The 20,082-nt window shown below is 39.6% G+C and overlaps 1 protein-coding gene across 3 annotated transcripts in view; it reads right to left on the reverse strand.

Moving 5' to 3' along the window:
* The window catches only part of CDH13 (cadherin 13), a gene marked incomplete at its 3' end in the record, with an annotated part of 419,157 nt that overhangs the window by 2,053 nt on the left and 397,022 nt on the right, over window positions 1-20,082 (reverse strand). For 2 of the 3 annotated variants that reach the window (XM_079316432.1, XM_079316433.1), the window contains 2 exons: window positions 13,874-14,107; window positions 12,648-12,863 (listed from right to left, as the gene is read on the reverse strand). In XM_079316432.1, coding sequence (XP_079172558.1) covers window positions 12,648-12,863; window positions 13,874-14,107 — 450 coding nt within the window. Of the gene's footprint in view, window positions 1-12,624; window positions 12,864-13,873; window positions 14,108-20,082 lie in introns of those variants that run through there. The other variant, XM_079316431.1, reaches the window with a different exon arrangement.

Genomic DNA, 20,082 nt, shown 5'->3' on the forward strand with positions numbered 1-20,082 from the left:
TATTGCTACAGAAATATAAGTCTTACAGGTGGGTTTTTTATTAAATAAAGTGAATGTGACATTTAAATTTTAGATGGACACTGATAATACCAAGGCAGTAAAGAAATTCAGAAAGTAGAGTTTAGGAGCAAATCTAACATTAGCTGTAGCTCCAGCCTATAAAACCAGGGGAAAGACACATCAAAACTCACTCAGCAAATGTTTGTCTAATATTTACCTGTACACTTAAAATATTTTAATATTGCAACATTGATAGTTTGTCACCACCACAGAAATGTATTGGTCAATGTTAAATACTGGTTTGTGCCCTTTAAAATTTTTTAATGATCTGTTTGCCTTTTAGGGCAAATCAAATTTAATCTAATTATTGATAAGGCTGTTTTGTTTTATCTGTTTCTTTCTTGTTATCATTTGAATTGATGTCAATATTGAATTCTGCAGCAATTCAGGCACCTGGATACCAACACCTGCCTGGCCCCTTCCCTGCAGCACTTCAGTTCTGATAAACAAAGGTAAATCAAGCAAATTAAGTGTGAGAAATCCATAGAGGTGCTGATTGATGGGGCTCATTGAAGTGAGAAGTTTAACTGAGATTTCCAAATAGCACAAAATCTAGAATTCCTTGGTATATGGATTTTTAACCTGCTGCTTAAAGAAAAGGTCTGGCCACAAAATCAGGACTCACATATAGGAGATTTATGGTCATGACTGCCAAAGTCTGGATATATTTGGATTAGGAATTCCAGCTAGAACTAAATTCCTGTAAACAACCTGATCTCCTGGGTGGTGAAAAGAAAGAATGTGAGACTCTGACCTCACAGACAACCTGGAAAATAGCATTTCCAGATGCCAATGAAGGTAAGTGTCATTAAAGGGCATTTGTTTAATCCTGGCTCAAAGGAGCTGACACTGCTCTGGGGTTGCTGGAGCTGCTCTGAATCCTTAGGAGATCCTTGGAGGTCTTCCTGCTAAGGACAGGCACTTGTGCATGATGGATGAACAGCAGCTGTGCCTCTGAGTTTCTGTGCAATCCACAGGCTGAAACGTCACCAGAGAAAGCTGTCAGCACCAAATTTCTAAATATCCCACCAATTCCAGCAGCCAGTGAGCTGCTTCCCCAACATCCTGTAAATAAAGGGCAGGATTTGGTGATTTATATGCACACCTGAAGAAAAGCTTGTATATTTTACATTATTTTGACAGACATAATGAATGTTACTACCTTTCATACACATTGTCTTTCCTGAGTAAATGATGTACAAAAACTAGTTAGTTCAGCTTTAATTATAAATCATTTTCTGTTGTATCTATTGGAGGCCAGTTTGTCTCTCACAATAAACTCTTGATCCTTCCTGTTACCCCACCTGCCTCTACAAGCACCACCCCAATTCTTACTCCTTTCACTTCAAAGCTCTACAATCCCTGCCTAGATTTTCTTTCACTGAAATTGCTTCTCAACTTCATCCTTTCTTGCCTTTGATCCATTTAATCAGATGCCTGAAAAATCTGATGTTCCCTTGGCTCCTGGGACTATCTCCTCCTATAATTTTACTATGATTTCTGTAATCACTTTTCCAGCCTGTCCATTGGTCTTCTTCCTCCAGATCATTTTTTTGGGAAACCTTTCCCTCCCACACTTAGGTTTCTTCCCCTTCTCAGTGTCACAATCCATTCCTGCTCAGCAATCACATCTGTGCTGACAGTTCAGAGCTCTTACTCTCTTTTTCCACTTTTCCATTTAGTCTAAATGTCAGCCTCCAGCTCTGATAACTTTTTGGATGTTTTCCTGACAGCTCTGCACTGCTACAACTCAGCTCTTAAACCTTTTCCCTGAAGCACTCCCTTCTTTGATTTCTCAGGACAACACCATCACCCTGCCTCTTGTTCCAGCCTGAAAGCACAAACAAACCAGAGGAGGATTTTGTCATGGAATCTCCTTTCTAGGTCTGTGCATTTAGGTTGTGTCAGTCTAGAGGATTCTCTCTCATGTTGTCCCAAAGGGCTTTTTGTAGCCATTCAAACAGCTAAATCTCCTACCCAGACTCTCACTTATGTTTTCAGCATCTTCCCTGAGCCCCTGACAAGCTGAGCTGCTGTGTGCTCATCTCCTGTCAGCCCTGTGCTGTACAGAGCATTTTCCTGCTCTGCCACTTTGACAAAACCTCTGCAGCTCCTTCCCTGTCTATTTCCCCCTGCACATTCCTGGATTTTCCCTCTCATTCTGTTTTTCCTCTCATTCACAGCCCATGGCGACAACTTCCCCTGGTGTGTGTTTAAAGAAACTTGGATATCTTCTATGGAAAGCTGTGTCCCAGCACCTGCTGGCACCTCCACAAAACTCTTGGAATTGGCTGGGGATGCCAAGACCACTCTCAGTTCAGCAAAGCCTTGACCAAGGTTGTGTTAAAAAAATTATTCCAAACACTGCTTGGAAACCATTAATGGTGATTGACCCTTTTGCACAGCTGGAATAGTTTTTGCCTCTGGAAATCAGATTCAACACTCAAAATTATGGTCTCTAAAGTTTCAGTAGGCAACTGTCTTTGGTAAGTAAGAATATTCAGGATCAAATGGATCTTGATTTTTTCTATTACACATAAAATGGAATTGCTTCTGTCCTAGAGTTGCTGTGGTTAATAACAGAGTGCCAGTTATAAATTTACATTCAGCAAAGGGTCATATAAGGTATTAATTGGCCAAACATTCTGGCCAGTAACTCCCTTAACACCAAACCTACAGGAATCAAGGATAACCAAAGTGTTGCCCAGAAAACTCAGCCCTGAATGGGAGGAAATCCACTGAAATCAACACAACTGCTCTGGTAGAAACTCACTGGGGAACTCTGAGCCTCTGGTCCATATTTAAAGTCTCTCTGTTTTCTCAGCTGGATTTTCCAGTGTTCATTATTTTTTCCTGTATAGGAATTGTGGGTTTCTTGTTGATTTTTCTTTATTGTCCCCGAAAAGAAGGAGCAAATGAAAGTTTCAGAAATGCTCTCACACAGCCAAATTTTTAGCCTGTTTCTTATTTGAGCCCCAGCTCTAACCAGCTCACCTGGTGACTTTTCCACTCACTTTGATGGGGTTGAATTGTTTTTTAATTTTTTTTTTTAACCCAATCTTATGTATTTTATAGCACAGACAATTTTAAGTTTGCAGCTGACAATAGCTCATAAAATATATTAGTATTTAAAGAACACTGTGAGCATAAAATGTGGAAATAATGTGTGCAGGGAGCACATTTGCTAATCAATGAGAACTGTTTCTTTAAAGAACTTAATTCCCTGGTAAGCCTGGCAGGTTTAGATCTGCACACTAATGATAATTAGGTCTAGTAATTATTATATTTTCTTTTTTTTATCAGCTCTGTCTCCATATCTGGCCTCAGCACTCAAGAATTATTGCACATCATGTGTTGTTTTGGATGTGATTTGGCAAAAATTACTTGCAACGTGTGATTTGCTGCCCAAGGCACTCAAGCCACAAAGGTGGGGTGGGAATTTTTGCTCTGCACATTCTCACAAACAGCTGTTTGCTGCTGGGCCTTGCAAGAGGAGCTTTGCTTCTGCTGGAGAAGAAAACTGGCAAAATTGTGAGAGTTTGTTTGGATCTGATGGGCTAATAACGTTATCAATAATAATTGTGCTATGGGGATATAGGTGTAAGTGCCCAGTTCAGGGTAGGAAGACTCATGACATGGAAAATTAGATGGAATAAATCCCTCCTTCTACTCAACTAAAGTTTACTGACTGTATTTGGAGTTGATGATGGTGGCCAGCTCCAGAAGAAAGCCTTGAATTAGGCTGATTTGGTATGAAAAGGGTGGAATCCACCTAATTCAGTCCAAGTTCCTAATATTGGCTTTTTCAGGGACAGCTCCCTGCCTCTCACACTGGACTAACTCAAGGTTTACTCCTCATGTTCATCCACACAACAGAAGAAAACGGAGAGGAAAAAAATGCACCTAATTTAAGATGAAGTTTTCATAATCTGCATTGCAGGATGTAAACTCATTCCCTGTGGTTCAGGCTGCCAGGAGCTCATATTCCAGCAGAACCCTTCCCTCCAGCCAGCTTGCAGTGCTGTTTGCACAACTTCTGATCTCAGAACATGCTTTGGTACTTCCCTGCTTTCCCTGTTGCAGCCAGAGCTTTCTCTGAACATATTTACATATTAGTCACTCAATTCCCTGCTTATTTTAAAGAAACTAAATTGAGTAATTAAAAGCCTTTGAAAGATGTGCTCCTTATGAGCCCAAGCTCACCCTACATTACACAGATTCTGCTTCTACACTGCAGTTAAAACCTCATAAAAATTAAAGGCATTTAAGTTTCCTGCTGACCATCTGTACAGGAATGAGCTTTACCCAAAATGCATTCATCCTTTAATTCCCATTAAAATAAGAGAGTTAACACAGCTGGAGTTTGGAGTTCAGCTCATGCATGCTCCATTTCTTTCAATTACCCTTTCATCAGAAATATTACATTAATCTGGCATAATTAAAAGTCTACATTACATCATGGACTTTATTGAAACTTCAGTAATGCTAAAGAGGTAACAAAAATGATGGAAGGGATCAGCACTGTGTTTCTGATTAGGCAGCTAATCAACATCCAGGTACTTCTTTCCTGGATTTACCATCTAGGAAAGGTCATTAATTAGAGGCATAGTTATTAGTCTGTCCTTGATTCAGAACTTTGAAAAATAAAAATTATTTTCATGTGCATCACTGGTTGATTTATCACAGGTAGCTTCCAACCTCAGAAGTTTCACAGTATTTGCACCATATGCCAATAAATTATTATAAATTTCCCCCTAAATCTCACTGAATTTGAAGGACTATTCCCAGTCACAGATATCCTGTGTTTTCATTTCTGCAATTAAGAAATTTGGGTTTAATATAAGCCAGAGCAAATTGGTGATCTCACTGGACACGACACCTTGGGGAAAAGCTTATAAAGACTCCAAAAGTAAATTAGTTTATCCTGAAAGCTTGCAGCTTATAAAATCACACACAATTTGTTTCTCATTTATGTGAGAAGTTATTTGGAAGTTGCTAAAGATGGGAAAGGCAGTGTGTGTGAAATCAGAGTCTCCTAATTGCACTCAGCAAACCAGTGCCAGTGTTTAACTTCAGGAGCTGAAGCTGTGCCCAGAATGTGCAATCCAACCCTCCAGCCTGCACAGGGGGACACATTCCCCCTGCTGAGGTCATTTCACCTGTGTGACACCAGCACAGGGAGTTTCCCAGAGTGGCTCTAGCACTGCTAATTTATTATAATTGTGTTTATTATAATAATTTATTATTACAATTTATCATTATTGTAAGACTGCCAGATCTAGAGCAGGGCTGGTGGAAGCCAAAGTGATTTTCTGACCCTGGCAAGGACAGTGCTGGACACTTGTCTGTGCCTGCCCTCTCCCCTGTCAGGTACTCACACTCCCTGTCTTAAGAGCTGTTCCTAAAAGTGCATAAAAGAAATATTTCCTGAAAGAAAAGTTGCTCAGATGAAGTAAAATTCTGACTGTCCTCGCTTAGAAATTCAGAGCCCAGTGCTCCCCTAGGTTTATCAAATAAAACATCTCCTAATATAATTCCTGTTCTCCAGGGATATGAACAATCTCACTGGGAGAGGGGGAGTTTTAGGGTAGAACAGCCAAGATGTTCTCCATAGTTATTTTTTAAAATTGATGTGAATTTCAGAATTTGCCAAAGCAGTGTTGCCTTCATTTAAGCAATAGGGAATTAATGCTTCCTTAATTTTTCAGCTCTGTCAAAACTAAACAATTGCAGAGGTAGCTGCCTGCAGCCTGCATGGATATTCCTCATGCTGTAATCTGATAACTTGAATGGAGTGGTTGAAAATATTCAACAAGTGAAATGAGTAAGTGCAGTTTTGAAACAGCTGCATTGAACAGGTCTGCTGATTTTTTTCATACAGATGCTGGAAATGAAATGCATCAAGGGTAGCAGGGATCCAACCTTCTAAAGGTCTGGAAGCTGCTCAGGCAGTCAGATCTCATCTCCCACAGCAGCACAGCACAGGTTACCATCACTTTCAAATCAGCAGAACATGAACAATCCAGACACATTCAGATCTGTAGGTATAGACTAAACCCAGCTTGAAATCCTAAATTAATCATCTGAAGAAATTCTTGTTGAGTAAGAATACAAAACTAGAGTGAAGTGTTATGCTTAGAAGCCATGGGAAAGGAATAGCCAAACTCAAAAATTGCCAGGTTTGACAGTGTTGGTATCAACATTCTCATTTCTATTTTTTTGAAGAACTTCTCCTAAACGTGGCCAACCAATGACCTATCCTAATTAATGATATGGAAAAAATAAGGCTTTGAGATGTGGTCTGAAATACTCCAAACTTTAATGGCCCTTTTTGAGGGCTTTGTGAGTGTCCACTGGGTATTACAGAAGCAAAGGCAACACTAATAAACCTTTAGGCACCACGAATCTCCTCCTGATCTTTAATATCCCAACTAAAACTGCATAGAAAACTGTTCACATTGAGTTATTCAGATGTTACAGAGTGGGCAAATATCCAAGGACAGACACAGGGAAAAGAAACAAACATGCCACAGTAATAGTGACCATTAATGGCAGGAAAAAAATGCTTCCACTGGTCATATATTCAGTGCTAGTTTTTAATCATGGGCCTCTCCAGAGCAATCCTGATGATAACTATCTGAAATTCAATATTTATGTGGCTTTAAGAAGTTGTTCAGAAAAGAAATACAAAATGTTATGTATCAACAATTACTCTGAAGCACTGTTGAGAAAATGAAAGCATAAAAGTGTTCCCTTGAATTCCCAGCTCTAAATGGGCCATCAAACCAATCTCTTTAAATGTCCATTTATGGGCCAGAATGACCAGCAGCAATAATATTGCAGCTCTTGGGGAAGGAGCTGCATTTGCTGCTAATGCTGCTCCTTTTAGCATTCCAAACACACATCCTCTAAACTGCCCTCTTTTTTCACCTCTGCACTTCTGCAACGTGTTTGGACTGTTCCAAATGTGTGTAAAATGCCATTTCCCACCTAATTGACTCAATAAAATGCAACGTTATCGAGCACATTTTAAATATGCTGATGTGTAATTTGGGGGCATTTCTATTTGTCTTGTCTGGTGTACAAACAGCCTGTCCCCAATTATGGATATCCATATGGATTTCTGGGCCATTTCAAGCCCCATTAACTTTAGGTGGGCTCCCAAACTGCACAATATATTGCAGGGTTGGAAAAACCTGCAGAGAAATCAAAAGAATGGACACAGCTCTGTGTTAAAAGTGAGATTCAAATTAAGGTTGGCTCAAATTGAAGCAACCCCTTAACCCCCAAACTATCCTTTCCTTAAGAATCAACCAAAATCTTTAAGGACAGGAATAAAAATGGTGTTTTTCTCATCCAGGCATTTGAGAAAGCATTTATTTCAGTGATATTTAGCTGCAAAAATAATAATATTCATGTGGACCAAAGCATCTGTGAAAAAAAAAAAAGCAATGAGTGATATGGATATTGCTGCTGCTATTTGGTTTGGGAGGTGAGATTTACATCACTGGAACTCAATAAATATCAGAAATCTCCAATTTCACAGAGAGCAAAATTTAGGTGATATTTTAGGTACCTATATGGTGCTCTAGCACAAGAACTCAAAGTAGAGCAGTGGGAAAAAAAAAAAAAAAAAAAAGAAAACAAACACAACCAACCACCTCAAGAAAGGATCTTTCACAGCAAACTCTCCCCATTTTGATAGTTTTTTTTTTTTGTAATTCTAGCCAAAATAAGGATATTTCACTTCTCAGAAATGGGAAAATCTATCTTGCCGACTTCCTTAGTCTTTTTAATTAAACTGATCAATTTTTACCTTATTTTTAAATAAACTGCTATGAAAAGTAGAAAATTGCTGTGGAAGATTAAAAGGTGCTAAGACAACCTAAAAAGAAAATCACCAAACCCAAACAAATAAAACAAAGAAACAAACAAGAAGTATTTGTTTTAGCAAATTCAAAGGTTGGGAACACTTCCTCTGTAACTGTATGGAACAGGGATGAACTTTTTCCTTTTTTTCTTGGGAAAACCCAAAAAATTCCACTGGAAAAACTGAATGGTTGAGCCCTGAAGCAAAAAAAAAAAAAAAAAAAAAAACAAAAAACAAAAAAACAATTTGACTGTTTAAAACCAAGCCAAGCAACTCAGAATAAAGGCTGCAAAGTGGGAATGTGCAGGTAACAAATCTGCACAGGTAATGGAAGGAGCAGTGACCTTAAAGGTCTCTTCCATCTGGATTTGTTTTTTTTTTTTTTTTCTGGTGCCTTTCAGGAGCTCATTGTTTCACTTTTCAGCCATTTGATGTTCCTGCAAAAATAACACCAGGTAAACAAGAGATACAGGGGCTGCTGCTGCTTTGAAAAATGAGCTGGGTGAGAGATAACACTACAGGATTAACTCTGCCTGTCCAGCTCCATGGAAATTTAAACCCACCAGGTTAATATAATTCGATTTCTTTTTTTTTTTTTTTTTTTTTTTTTTGGCAGTGGTTTAATAATAAATACATCATTTTCAAAGGAAAAAAAAAACCAACAACTGTTTTTTTCTCTATTGGCTCTGTAGCTGCAGTTCTCAAATGAGAAAAAAATATAGTGAGGGACAGCCAGCACTAAATAGGAAAAGTTTGTGGAATTAAAAAGAAATTAAATTCAGGGGTATCTCTAAGGCTTCTTTGCAATTGCAGCACAGACATCTGTGCAAGTCTCTGTTTTTCAAACACACCTGAGGCCTTTCACCCTGACTTTATCAAATTAATTGCAATGTAGAGACCTCCAGCTTATTTAATTTCTTTAAATTTTCATTTTCTCCCTCATCTGGCACTTCACTTTCTGTTCAGAATAATGGAACACTTTACTTATTCCAGCTCAAGTCAACTCACAGCTTTGCAATCCACTGGCCAGGTGAACAAAAAAAGTTTCTTATCCATGGTTGATAGTCAAAAAAAGATTAAAAATTGAGTTTTTTCAACATGAAGTGTTCAAATCCCAGTCTTTTTATAGCAAGGAAATTTAAGTAAAATATTACTGACATGACTATTGTGCTTTTGGTTGTTCTTTTATTCCCTTCATTCCACACATTTGAATCTAACGTGGTCTTTTATGTTGGTAGAATATAAAAGAAGATATGAAATGCAATTACCATTCTATGATTATGCAATTAAGTGAAATAGTTATTGTAAAATCAAAAGCCCAGAATTCAAATGCTCCTTTAAATACTACTAATAATATAAATAATTTGTAATAGATCTAAAGCTTAGTTCTGGCAGCCAGAGTGGTTTTCTCAGTCTCCCATAGGCCCTGGGGGAGATTTTGTTGCTGTTTTTTTTTTTTTTTTTTTTTTTTTGTCAACATGCACAAAAATTTGTTTTGTGCTTGTTTTGCTTTATTTCCATCTCCATCCCCATCCTTGTGGAATGTTAGAGCTGCTCTCAGTGAGAACATTGAGGAGCCTTCCAGAGGGAACCTGTTTGTAATTCTGGTGGTGTTGAGGTTTCCCTTTTTTACATTAATTCTGAGCAGGTTTAGCTGTGATGGCTGAGGCAATGCAGCACTCAGGGACACCATGGACAACCTCATACCACAGCCAGACATAATTTGCATTTTCACTCATTCTCTTCCTCAAGGAACTGATTGTTGTAGCTCCCCTCCCTGACAAAGAACCCAGATTTTTTTTTCTTGCTTTTTCCTCAATCTGAACTACTAAATTTTGAATTATATCTGAACATTTGGTCCTGTCTTGTCTCCAGTAATGGGAAGGAAAAGCTGACAGAGGTTAAAATGCATCCTAAATATGGGGTCTGCTTTAATGACAAGTGACAATATTCTTCCCAATATTTGTCACCATTACCTGTTGTGAGTTTGGAAACTCCTCTGCCTGTCCACTCTCCAGCTTGCCCTCAGTAAATCCCAATGGCAATAGATTAAATATAAAATTTACCAAGAGACTCAATTTGTGTTCATCATCTTTTAATTCCACCTCTTTGTTTCACTGTTCAAATCTGCCCATCTATTTTGGCATCCTATATTTTCTATTTCTAGCTGCCAGGAACTCCTCATTTTTTCTTGTTCCAACCATCTCTACCTTCCCAGGGGCAACTGTGCAGTCTGTATCCCATTATCCCTCAATATAGTGAGCACAGTAGGAGATCTCCAGAATGGGAGGAACTGCTGGGTTTTGCATCCATTTCAGTTTTAATCAGGCTCTTCACTTGTGTGCTCAGACACTTCAGAAATCTGCCACATCTGACTTCTTTCATGATTTAAGACGGAGGCACATGTTCTAAGCATAGATAATAATTGCACCATTTAAATGATAATGCCAAGATGTTTTCTATAGGAGAGATATTCATGCAGGGCTCTTTCACCACCAGCAGCTCTTTCTGAGGGCTATCTATCCTCACACCAGATGTCAAATACAAAAAGAAATACTTTGGCATGAGTAACAAAGTTCATTTGACTGAAGGATTTACCTCCCAGGAACATAAAACACAAACACAGGGAGCAAAGTCAGCCATGTAAGGGCTTTTGCTAAAATTAAACCCATAACTTGCCACTGGAAATGGGACGTTTCATCTGTTCAATAAGCACTAAAGTTCTCTTTGTTTTTATGGCATCGTAATCTTTGATTACTCTGATAAATATTTGGACTATACAAAGCATTGCAACGGAGCTAATCACAGTTATAAAAAAAAAATCTGTGTGTGGAAATGAATTGGGAATGGGATGATAGCAGCACATTTCTGAGAAGTTCAAGCACAGAACCAGATTATTCTGACTGGCTCCCAGCCTCATTCTGTTGTGTCCCCATGCAGTCACACCTGAGGGAAAAGCTCAGGGGAGCTGTGGGGCTGGCTGGCTCTGCACAGGCATGGCTGGGTGGCAGCTCCAGAGATGGAATGACAGCCATGGAACACCCTTGGGATGCCCTTGGGGTTTGTTCCACCCACAGCTGAGCTGAACAGCACCTGCAGCCAAGAAGAGCAGGCCAAAAAGTGCTTTCCAATACTTCAACCTGGCTTTATAATTCAAAGAAAACTGTCAGACTTCTTGGTGGGGGCTGTGAAGAACCAACATGAAAATAACTTTCCAAAGTAAAAGGCTTTTCTCTACCTCATTGTATTCTGAGCAGGTGCATTAATGTAAATAAAGTTCAAGTGCAAATCACGTCAGATAAGAAAGTAATTCCAGTGGTGAAAGTCACGCCTAGTGTAGCAGCAGCAACATTTATGAAGTGGCAACAAGAATATATTTGAATCAATGGGCTGCATATTTATATCACTGCTGCACTAGTGTCACACCCTGTCAAATATTTTTAACATATTACTCCTAACAGCTGAAGTTTGCATTTGGTTCCAGGAGACTAAACCCAGAGCAGCTGAACCGAAGCCAAAGCAGATACTTGAGATGCCACTGATTGAGACTAAGAACAGGAATTTGCACTTAGCATTTATATAGTCCTTTTCATCTTCAAAGAGCATCACAAACATTAGCTGGCACCAGCTCAGCTCACAACGACCTTCATGCCAACCTTTTGGGATGAAAGGAGAAGCAAACAGGGACAGGAGGTGTAATCAAGCACGCAGCAAGGCTCAGATGTGGAAAGGATCTCTGCCTTGACCTCTCCCCTCCCTCCTGGCAGGTTTTCTCTCAAGGAGAATACAAGGCTTGTCACCATGGCTCAGTTTAAGTCACCATGCAAAGTGACTGTTAATTGTATTCTTGTAGACTTGTATTTGTTCCTACAAGGTGAAGGTAACAGCCCTTAAATAAGAGATTTACTAGCATAGTTGTAGGATACAGCTTTTCCTTTGAAACAGATGGAAATTCAAAACTAACACAAAAATTTTGCTGGCAGCTGTCACAGGACTAGCCAGGGACACACCCAATTAAACTGTGGATTCTGGGGGTTGAATTCCTACTTTTGAGTCTTTTTTTTTTCCACTTCCAATTCAAGTTAGGAATTTTGTAAATCTCATTTGGAAATCTTTCTCAGAAACAGCAGATATTTCTTTCACCCATCAGTTCTCTCTGCCCTCCAACCCTGGCTGGCCATTTGATTATCAGCTCTGGGTGGTTCTAAGCCCAGAATCTCAAAGAAGTTCCTCATGTTCCAGTCACTTGCACATTTTATGTGGAGGAATAGATTGAAGCAGACAGCCCTCGTTTTCCTGGTGACCCAGAACAGCCATTGTTACACAAACACCTTTAATCTCTTTTTTCTGGCTTTGAATTGAATTCAAGTGGGGAGAGATGAAAGCAAGCATTGCACAAATCTGCTACTACAGCTGCTGCTTCTCAGTTTATCATATGTTAGCTCTGATTCCCTTTGATTCCTCTTAAAATTATTGCTTCTATTTCTTAATTTGACAATCAGGCATTCATTGCTATTTTATTTTATTTTTTTACTATAAAAAAGTCTGCTCCCCCCATCTTTCTCACAGCTATTCCCTCATGGAAAAAGAACCCAAAATTACAGCATTATGATATCTATGTATGAATTTAACTTCTCCCTTGGAGGGTTTTCTGATGCAGAGTGCAAATGAGCAGATAAACAACACTTCATTACTTACAGCTCAGCAAAAGACTTACAAAATAAACTGAGGAGTGAAAGGAGGATTAGGGTCAGGCTGATGTGGAGAGCATCAGTTGCACTGCAGTCCATTTTGGATTTCTTGCAGGTACACACTTGTAATCTCAGTTCTGTGGTGTTGGTCAGAGGAGGTTTTCCAGAATCTGTCACTGAGATGGGGATGTTGTAATTGGCCTTTTTCAGGTTCTGAAGCAGGATGACCTGGGCATGGGTATCTGCAAGGGATGAGGGGAGAATTAACCAAATGTTGGTGGCTTGGAAGGGTGAAGGAATCCACAAGCAACATCAGACATGTCAGTTAGTCATGGAAATCAGGAAGAAAATGAGAATGCACTAAGAAAAAAAAATAAAATAATTGAACTGGAGGAAAGAGACAGTACTGAAATTCTTTCATGGGCTGAAATCTAGTTACACATGTATTCCAAACCCCACCAGAAGAAAGACTTGCAAGAGCCCCTTTTGTTTAAATACATTATTTGCTCTGCAAATTATTGCAGAAGTTGCCTGTGAAAATTAATACTCTACTGAAATGTTGGGACATGCCACCTCCAAAATGACAAGAAGAGATCATAAATTTACTTGCCAAATGAAAAAAATAAACCTTTTTCCAGGAAGTACAGGCAAAGCTGCTGAAACACAGCCATCACATCCAGCTCTAGTTTTTTTTCTGAGACTGACATAAACTAAAAGATTGGAGAGTGGCAGAGAAAAATAATACATTCCAGAAAAGAAACAGGAATAATCCACAGTAAGAAGAAATGTTGGGCTTTGTGCCCACAATTCGACATACAAACCTTTTGCAATCTCATGATCCTCTTACCAACTGTGTAAGGTCCCAGTGCATTATTTGTGAAGAGTTTAAATACTTAAAATTATGGAAGTTTTTCAATTACATTGCTAAAGCCCATGCAAAACTTTTGTGCTGTCCTATTGCAAAGCCATGTGCACCTTGTGCAAACAAATTATGTGCCATGAGATAAATGATCTTTACAAAATTGTCAGTCATTAGTAGCCCCTCATGAATGCCAAACTGAAAGAAGAAAGTTCAGCCAACATAATAAAAGAGGTTTCAGAGCTGGTGTTTGCACAGGCAGCTGGCCCAGCAGACCCAGCACAGGTAAAGCAGCAGCAGTGGGCCCATCCTACAAAACCCCTCCTAAAACCCCACAGCACCACTGGGATGGAGGGAGGAATAAATACACCATAACTGAAGTTACAGCCTTACTGTTAAGCCTGTTGATTCTCCACAACTTTTCTGGGCCAGATTGCTTGCTGAGCTCAAATTTGAATGGGTCTGTGTTGGGATGAAGGTCTTTGTCTGATGCTCCTAGAACCACTACCCTGAGATCTTTTGCATCGTCACAGACTTTGGCCAGTGTTGGATAAAGGGATGGGACATTGTCATTGACATCCTCCAAGGTGATGTGCAAAGTTCCTGTGCCTGTAGCAGGAGGGTTACCTATAGGAAAAAAAAAACAAACATCTGTTTATTAAATCACATTTCCAGAAACTCTTGCTCCTATTTGCACCTGCAGGCTTGCAAAGGGAAATAACTTTTATTGTTCTTACCTCTTTTATATGGAAATTATTGCTTAAAAAACCTGATGAGTCACTCCTGGAAATTCAATGCTGATTTTCAGAATGAAGCCTGTCTGATTCTCTACAGCATGGAAAATTATTCTAAGGAAACCTCAGGGAGAGGAATATTTTGAAGTTAAAATGAGAGTAGGGCATGAATAGATATCTGGAACAGAATCTGTTCATCAGCACATACTGAGAGAAACATACTGGGAACCATCCCCTGGATAGATAGCACAGTATTAAAGGAATCAAGAATGAGACAAGTGAGAGAAGTGTCAGCAGAGAGGAATGAGGCTGTGTGGTGGGTGCCCAGCAGCAGAACAGGAGCAGATCTCTCCTAACAGCCCTCAGGGCAGTTGTGTCAGCACAAGTGAGAGCTGTCAGAGGCAGCTCTGGGAAATGAGATGGGTTATTTACCCTGTGCTGGCAGCTCTTTCAAACTGATTTGGCAGCCCTGACCCAGCTGCAGAGGTGAGGCTGGTGTTTGTTCACCACTACAAGGCTCAGTGCCAGGCTGTGAGTGACAGAGCAGCCCTGGTGGCACTGGTGGCACTGGTGGCACTGGGCAGGCAGGGTTTGCCTGCTGGGAGCAGCACCTCATTTCACAGGGGTCACCCAGGAGCTGACAGGGTTAATAATAACTTCCAGTCCCTGCAGAATGAGCCACTGACCCAGAGCACAGCAGCTCCTTGCAGCTCCCCTTGGCACCCTGCTAAAACCACCTCAAAGTTTTCTGAATGCACATTTTGTCCTTTTTTTGTGGCCAGCACTTAGTGAGGTCTCACCTGAAATGCTGCACTTGTGGGTTGTTGATTCCTCTGTGATCCCTGCACTTCCCTGAGCACAAACCCTTCTCAGAGTGGATTCAAGAGGCTTCACTTGACCTGTTCAAGGTGCCACAACATTTACAGTTCAGCCCTGCAAGAGGCTCCCCATGGTCACCCTGCCCACAGCAGCCCAAGAACTGAAAGTTATCCAGAGCAAATTTCAATAATCCAAATTGTTGCTGTGCTGGGAGAGCATCCCAAGGCAGTCCCCCGTGGTGTGGATCTGATAAAGTGCTGCCTGCAGCAGGGTGCAATTAGTCCTTTCAATAACAAATGTTACTAATGGTGACACTTCATCTGTTTCCTGCGAGCAGAAATGCATCACAAAGGCAGAATGTTCATCCTTCCCCAGCCTTGCCCTCCCTTCTCATCTCACACTTTGTCATCAGAAGGGTTAGGGTTGAGTTCTTTTTAATGAAATAGAAACTCTTTTTCACTTTTTATTGGACTAATTGAATTTACAGAAAGGCTCCAATCCGTTTTTTGTTCTTGATATATTATTAAGTAAAGTCATACGGCAGAATGGATGAAAAGACATTCTAGTATTTGAAATATGATCATAAAAGCCAGCCTTTCATGCACTTAATTAAACTGCTGTCTTTAATTTCAAATGCATTATTTCCACACTGGACTGATAATGTCTTATGCACTGCCCTTCTTATCTTTCTCTGAAGTCAGTAATATTAAAATCTGCCTTTTGAAATGAAGAAGCCAACAGCATTATGGATGTCCTGCTATTTTGTCACACACAGATATGGCTGTGTTCTCCCTGCCATGCAAATGTTTCACTCTTTGTATGGTTCAGGGGCTGGGCAAGTATTACACACAAAAAATAAAGAGAGAAAGGAAATTGCTTCTGCCCATTTCGATGACTTATTCTTTGCTTGGTTTATTTACAATGATTTAAACAAAAACCTTTCATTGGTTTATGAAGACCTCCAAAAGAAAAACAAGCAAATGTCAGGGTCATAAACTGGAGCTTGTTAACACATGTCATAAAAATGTAACAAGAAATGAATCAAGCAAAAATGGCCACAACTCATCCATTGGGAATATATGACTTTCATAAATTTGACTGTATCATGCTGTTGAAACAATTCAAAATCCCATGATCTCCAGACACCTTTGATTTTGAAAGGGAAGTTACCCATCGAATATTTTAATTCTGAAGTAAAACTTTTAATTTGTATTGTCAAACCTTGTAGCTGGAAGCAGAATTAATGGGCAAAGCAAGACCTAAAGGGTCCAACAATCCTTGGGAGAAGCTTTTCCAAAGAGCTCTGATCCCCCTTGCCAATGACCAGAACTGACCACCCCTCCTGAGGATGAATATTAAATATTTGGGTGGCCTTAGAGCCATAGGGGACAGAGAGAATTCTAAACTGCCAGAAGTGGCACATCTGGGAATATACCATGGCAGTCATAGGAGTGGAACAGCACCACTGGTTTGTGTAAAAGCTGCTGAAACAGAGGCTGAAGGATGGAGAATTTAATATTGAAACAAAGTGAAAACTTGGTGGCGAACTGAGTCTCCAATGCAAAGGGTTGTTGCCAGGAAATGTAGATTTTAAATTGGATTTTAGTGCTACCAGCATAAATGGCCGTGTTGCTACCTCCAGTTGAAAAAAATAGCTTAAAAATAAATGTTATAGAAAAAGATACTTAGTATACTTTTAATGCTTGAATCTTAATGAAAAGCTGCCCAGAATAATATCAGAATTATTACTGTAAAGTCATGACTTACTGCTCTTCAAACAAGGACTCTGAGATCAATGCTTTTTGTGCTTTCTAATGATGCTGCTCTGAGAATCTAACCCCAAATTTCTGTCTCATCTCTCACATTGTTTTTTTTTTTTTTTCCTCTCCATATGCTGTTTTTCTGCTCAGAAAATCTGTCTGTGCTGTGTGCCTTGGCAGCAGTCCCTCCCTGCAGGCAGGGATCCCATGCAGACAGCCCTGCTCCACTCCACCCCTGCTCAGGATGAACTCCATTAATGGTTCAGCCAAAGCAAATGGAACCAGCAGAGGGGAAGACACCAAAATCTCATGTGCTGCTCACAGAGCTGCTCTCCTCAGAGCCATATGCTGACATTTATGTCCCTAATTCCCCACAAATTCAAATTTCCTGTGCCTTTTCCACACGTATTAACATATAGATGCTTTGGAAAATATATAAAATAAATAATCTTCCAAAGTTCCAACCCTTCATTCATGCCCTCAGATAATATATGCAGCTCCTGGTTTTGAGTAATTACATTTCAAAAGAGCACAGCTCTTTCAGCATATCAAATTGCTACTGACACATGCCATCCATCTTAAACACTGTTTTCAGCATTCTAATTTCTTTTTCGAATCATGAGTCCATGATGACAAATTAAAACAATATTTTGTGTGCAATTCATATTTTACTGAAATTCAAAATGGCAAGAAAAGGATGAGTCCTCAATTTATTTTCTCTTCTCAATTAATACAGCAATTAAGATAAGGGGTATAAAACTGGCTTAATTGGGTTGCCATGGTAACTAATTGCCTGATTTCTTCCAAAATCGTGTGTTTTAGGTGGAATCAATCTGTGGTAATTTAATTATGTACATCATGGAGCCAGAAGACAGGTTAGATTCACATAAGGAAAAGTTCTAATTGCAAACTGCCACACATCCCTTTGTTATCCAGCTTTTTCTAGGTGTGGTGTATTACTGCTCAGCACACAGAGTGCAGAATAACAACTTTTCTTTCTGGTAATTAGCAGTGCCAAGACCTGCACAATAAATGGGATTTGGGATTGCTTGGGTTCAGCTGCTCCTTGGAAACAAACATTTCTTTAGGTGGGACCCCACTGGGGTGGCATGAGAAAAGTGGAATCCAACTTCAGTTTGCATTTAAACCAACCAGCAAGATTAGTGTGTCATTATTCATCACCAGGTGACAACCTTGGACAACATAGGTGGGTCAAACAACCAAAAATAACCAAAGATTTTGTTTTTAAAGAGATAGAAAAAGGCTTCACAATGGGATATGCATTCCACAAAAAAAAAAAAAAAAGAGTGATTGTTGCATGAATAAGGTAAATCTGGGGATAAATTATTTTCCATGGAATAGATATGGATCCAAGGAAATTTTATCTTTTGAAAATTCCACACATTTTCCAGGTATTTTTTTAGCTTCACCTCCAGCCATATTTTCCTTCTCCCTTAGTTTTCCTAGATTGTGACTCAAACTCTCAGAACACAGGGAAAAAAAAAGACCTTTCCTGGAGAGTTTCTAGCATGGCTGAATGAGAAAAACAGACAGGTGTTCTGCTTTGTGATCCTCATCCCAAATTTCCAGTGGATAACAGAACCTGCAGATGACACCACAGGGCACATTTGGAAGGTCTGCTCCTCACAGGTTTCTCCAACCCAAATGATTTCTCCCCTGTGTTTCACACAGGTGTGTTTGGCAGAAAAACTCCCAGTAAAGCTGTGCCACAGCATTGAGCTCAGTGATTAGAGTGCTAAATCCAGGAAATAAAATGATCACCTTTGTTAATTGAATGAAACCTCTGATGTTTCCCAAGTTTGCATAAACATGACTTTGCCCCATTATCAGCTCATTCTCAGATTAAACACAGTTCATGACACTTTAATGTGTTAACTCTGCTGCATGGTATTTCCTACCAGTGTTTAATTTCTTCTTTAATAGGCCAGAGACTCTTATGTTCACACAGGTCTTTAATAAAAAGTTTTCAAATTCCAAAGACACTACGTTGACCTTTTACTGAAATCAAATGTGCTGAGAAAATTAGGATATTTCTTCCAAAAAGACTTTTTTAAAGTGTAATGCACCCCCATAAAGGTCAAAATTTATTATCTATGAATTAACACTGTTTCCATCAAATTTGCTGTTACACATTGCTTCAAGTGTGTTTGAAAAGATACAGGAACTATTTAGATCAGGAATAACATAATTCATACTTTATCACCTTTAGCTGTTAATTTGATAATGCTGAGAAATAATATCATAAAGGTCAAAGAGAATCTCACAAAGAGAAACTTATTTCCTGCAGTAACTCCATTTTCTATGCCCCTCTCATTGTTCCTGTCCAACTGGTAAAGAACAGTTTTGTGATATCCCAAAAAAAGATAAAGATGTGAAGGATTTGTACAAAGAACTACCAAGCACAAAGCTCCAGGTTTTACTTGTGACAAAAATATCCAAGACTGCACTCTCTGTATTCCCAGGGAAGGAAAGGAAAGCCTGTGGCAGCTCAGATTTCCTCAGTGCCTGTGCCAGCACATCTCAGATTTGTCTCTGAGATAAGCTGAGAGGCCAAAGGAAATAAAAACCTCCACTGAACACTTTTGAAAAAAGAATTTCTGCTAAAGTGTTTCTTTTTTTTTATCTCTCCTCCCTTTTCACCACAAGTCAGTTAGCCCAAGCAAATGACTTGCTCTATTGAAAATGCCTGTAAATTTTCACTTTATTACCCTATTTCATTTGGCAATTCTTAATCCTGCCTTTGGCTGCCCTCTCACTGAGCAGCCCCACTCACATTCACTGGTATTAGACAGGCTCCACTTATTAACCTGAAGGGACAATCTGCAGCCTGTGGACAATGCTGCTCTGAGGAGATGCAGACTGTTATGTTCAATCTGATTTTTCCCCCTTTTAAAGTTAACATAACTTTCTTTCAGAGTCCTGAAGTAATTCTGTATTCATTTCATATCATTCTCCCACAATCTGGCTTCTCATCTAATGCAATATTTCAAGTTGGACATTAGCTCTGCTGGCTGGAGAGATAAAGTGGGTCTCCCAGCTGTGCTAGTTCACATTGTCAGTGGCCTGGAAACAAATTTGGGAACAATTCCCAGGGACCCTGTCAGTCCCAGCTGTCCCTGCAGGGAACAAGGCAGATCCCAACCTGCTGAGATCAACTCCAAAACTTCCTTGGCTGCTTTAGCCACAGACTCATTCATCCAGACCAGAAAAACATTTTCCCACTCCCCAGCCCATCTCTAAGTTGAATGTGCTCCCCAGGCTGCCTGGT

The sequence above is a fragment of the Erithacus rubecula genome (assembly GCF_903797595.1).
Source record: "Erithacus rubecula genome assembly, chromosome: 12".
Lineage (NCBI taxonomy): Eukaryota > Metazoa > Chordata > Aves > Passeriformes > Muscicapidae > Erithacus > Erithacus rubecula.